The sequence below is a fragment of the Diadema antillarum genome, unplaced genomic scaffold, assembly GCF_040938485.1.
Source record: "Diadema antillarum isolate AM-2024a unplaced genomic scaffold, OU_Dant_1.0 seq00001051_RagTag, whole genome shotgun sequence".
In the NCBI taxonomy this organism is placed as follows: Eukaryota; Metazoa; Echinodermata; class Echinoidea; order Diadematoida; family Diadematidae; genus Diadema; species Diadema antillarum.
The window spans coordinates 458296-460767 of record NW_027271881.1 but is presented as its reverse complement, the minus strand read 5'-3'; the positions used below and the strand labels follow the sequence as shown (position 1 = coordinate 460767).

Below are 2472 nucleotides of genomic sequence, written 5' to 3'. Positions count from 1 at the left end.
CACGATGCACAGAATTTTGTGGGAAGTGAGAGATTAGTGTTGGACGCAAAGATGTCCCTACAAACGCTTAATACACCGTCAAACCTGACTTAGCAGTCAACTGTATATAGCGGCCACCTGCCGTATACGGCCATTAGACCCCCCCCCCGAAAGCCATGTTAAAGACCCTGCCTATAACGGCCACTTTGTTCGTCTCCATTGGGTGACCGTTATAGACAGGTTTTACTGTAGTTTTATTAACTAGATGTGCGAATACTGTTCCACATTCGTTTTCTTCGCGACACCCAGTTTGTCATTAAGAAATGCCAGCACCCATTTGGCCATGCCGATAACCTTCCGGTAAGAGAGGAAAAAACACATGGACGTGACCAGCAGACCAGACCAGGCACACAGGAGTCCAACGTGGCTCTTTGGCACGAAGTCACCGAACCCTACGGTGGTTACTGAGATGAACAGGAAGTACAAGGAGGTGCCGTAGTCCCATCTCTCGAACATACCGAAGACGGGCGCGCTCAGGATGAGGTTGGTCCAAAAAATGATGACGGGGAGGAACAAGGGTACTTCGTCCAACAGCGCGTCGTCGTCATCATCGTCATCGTCACGATATATGACTTTCTTATCGTCATTAGCACGCTGCACGTGCAAAGGCTCATCAGTGTCTGTGGCTGCATTACTACTAGGGCTGCCGGCAGAGGCGTCGGTCAGATCCAGTTCCAGTGGTTCATCGCGTTCTGTTTCGGCCCCGTCTGTCGTGGTGTGATCCCCGCGGTGAGTCTTCTTCGTTTGAATGCTTCTGCGACTTCCGCAGCAACGACGAGCGCACTGGTTGAACATCTTCACGACAGCGATAGCCATGTGGTAGCCGATGTCAGCTAGCAGGAGAAGGGTCAAGGGAATGCCTATCCACGTGTAGAATATGCACAGCACCTTGCCAGCCGTTGTGTGCGGTACGAGATGACCATACCCTATAGATGGATGAAAAAAAAAACCGATGTTTGTACATAGAACGCTTGGGTCAGTGCTCAAAGAAAAGCTAAGCATACAACACAATAAATATATGCAGAAGTGAAAAATGTCACAGTATAATATTCATGTCTGCAGGATGAACTAACGCAAGGAGCATGCTCACATCAAAGTTAGGGTCTTTCTTACCAAGCCTGCCTTTCATTATTCTTCAATCACTAACACATCTTATCTTTCCATGCACAAGTTATCGAATGCGTATTGTGTAGTCTACACTTTGGTCAAAGAGCATCATGGCGGTGTCAACATGCTTGTGCAGAAAATAATGTTATCACAAAATTCCCAGGTAAGGTAGCGTTCATCGAATTGCTCATAAGCACTCCCCCCCCCCCCTTCATCCTCAGTTGCCATGCTAAAAACGTCTTGGTATACACCGATACTAACCAAAATATAAGCGGAGCGAGTGGCGCTGCTTATGATTTCTAATACAACATACGCATTGACTGCGGTTGAAAGTCATCAGGAGTGTGCTTTATCCGCTTAACAACTTTTCATTACGTGTACGAAATTAAGACACATCAATTTTGATATTTCACTCTCTGCGAAAGTTATCAGACCATGAAATTCCATGTATGTTACATTGGAACAAGCTCTCAACAACATGTCTAGGCTTACGGGAGGAAATTAGAGAACTGAGGAAAAATCATTTACGCAGTTGAGAGTGACTTTGCTGATAAGTCATGATTGGGCGTAGAAATTTCAATTATTTTACTTATGTTTCAATTGTCTGATTCTAATCTTTCAAAGCTTCATCTCACCAATGGTAGTAGTCGTGGTCATGCAGAAGAGCAGAGAGTTGCCAAAACTCCACTCATCCCCAAGGTGCACAGTCTTGTTTTCGGGTCCTTCTTTCAGGGCAGCGTTCTCCATTTCTTCGACGATAGCTTGTATCTGCCTCTGGATCGCCTCGGAGTCCCAGACCGGTTTGGATCCGTTGCCAGCGGCATCTTCGTAGGCCGCCTTCAATCGTATCATGGCCCGATCTTCCGCTGACAGGATCTTCTCGTGCTGCTCGTGCTCGAGAGTGGCGTAGCTCGGCTCCTCGACGAGGGAGAAAACGAGGGCGCCAAGCAACAGGTAGCTGATGTAGCCCAGGATGAGCAGCAGACGGGGCAAGCAAGACCGGAACCCCGCACAGCACCTCGATGCGCAGGTGGAGGATGACGTAGCATTGTCACTGTGGTTATCGGTAGCCATCATGGGTGGAGATGTCTAGAGAAAGTGCGCGTTCATAATAATTTTTGGTTGAAACTGTGAAAACTTGCCTGATTTACAGTGATTTACTTAAGAGGGAGAGACAATAATACATCATGTTGACGTCACTTTTTTTTTACCCGATGATTCGCAAATTAGATGAAAAGAAAACACCCGAAAGAACAGTCCTAATAAAATATATATATGAAGACTTTTATCGCCCAACGAGTTAACTCCTTTCTTGCTAAGTTGAGA

The 2472-nt window shown here is 46.6% G+C and overlaps 1 protein-coding gene across 1 annotated transcript; it reads right to left on the bottom strand.

The window, feature by feature from the left end:
* Window positions 1-240: 240 nt before the first annotated feature.
* LOC139743124 (potassium channel subfamily K member 15-like) lies at window positions 241-2220 on the bottom strand. The gene is made up of 2 exons (XM_071653632.1): window positions 1782-2220; window positions 241-965 (listed from the first exon to the last, which is right to left on the bottom strand). Exons 1-2 carry the CDS (start codon window positions 2218-2220, stop codon window positions 241-243), a joined length of 1164 nt encoding a protein of 387 aa, XP_071509733.1.
* Window positions 2221-2472: the final 252 nt, after the last annotated feature.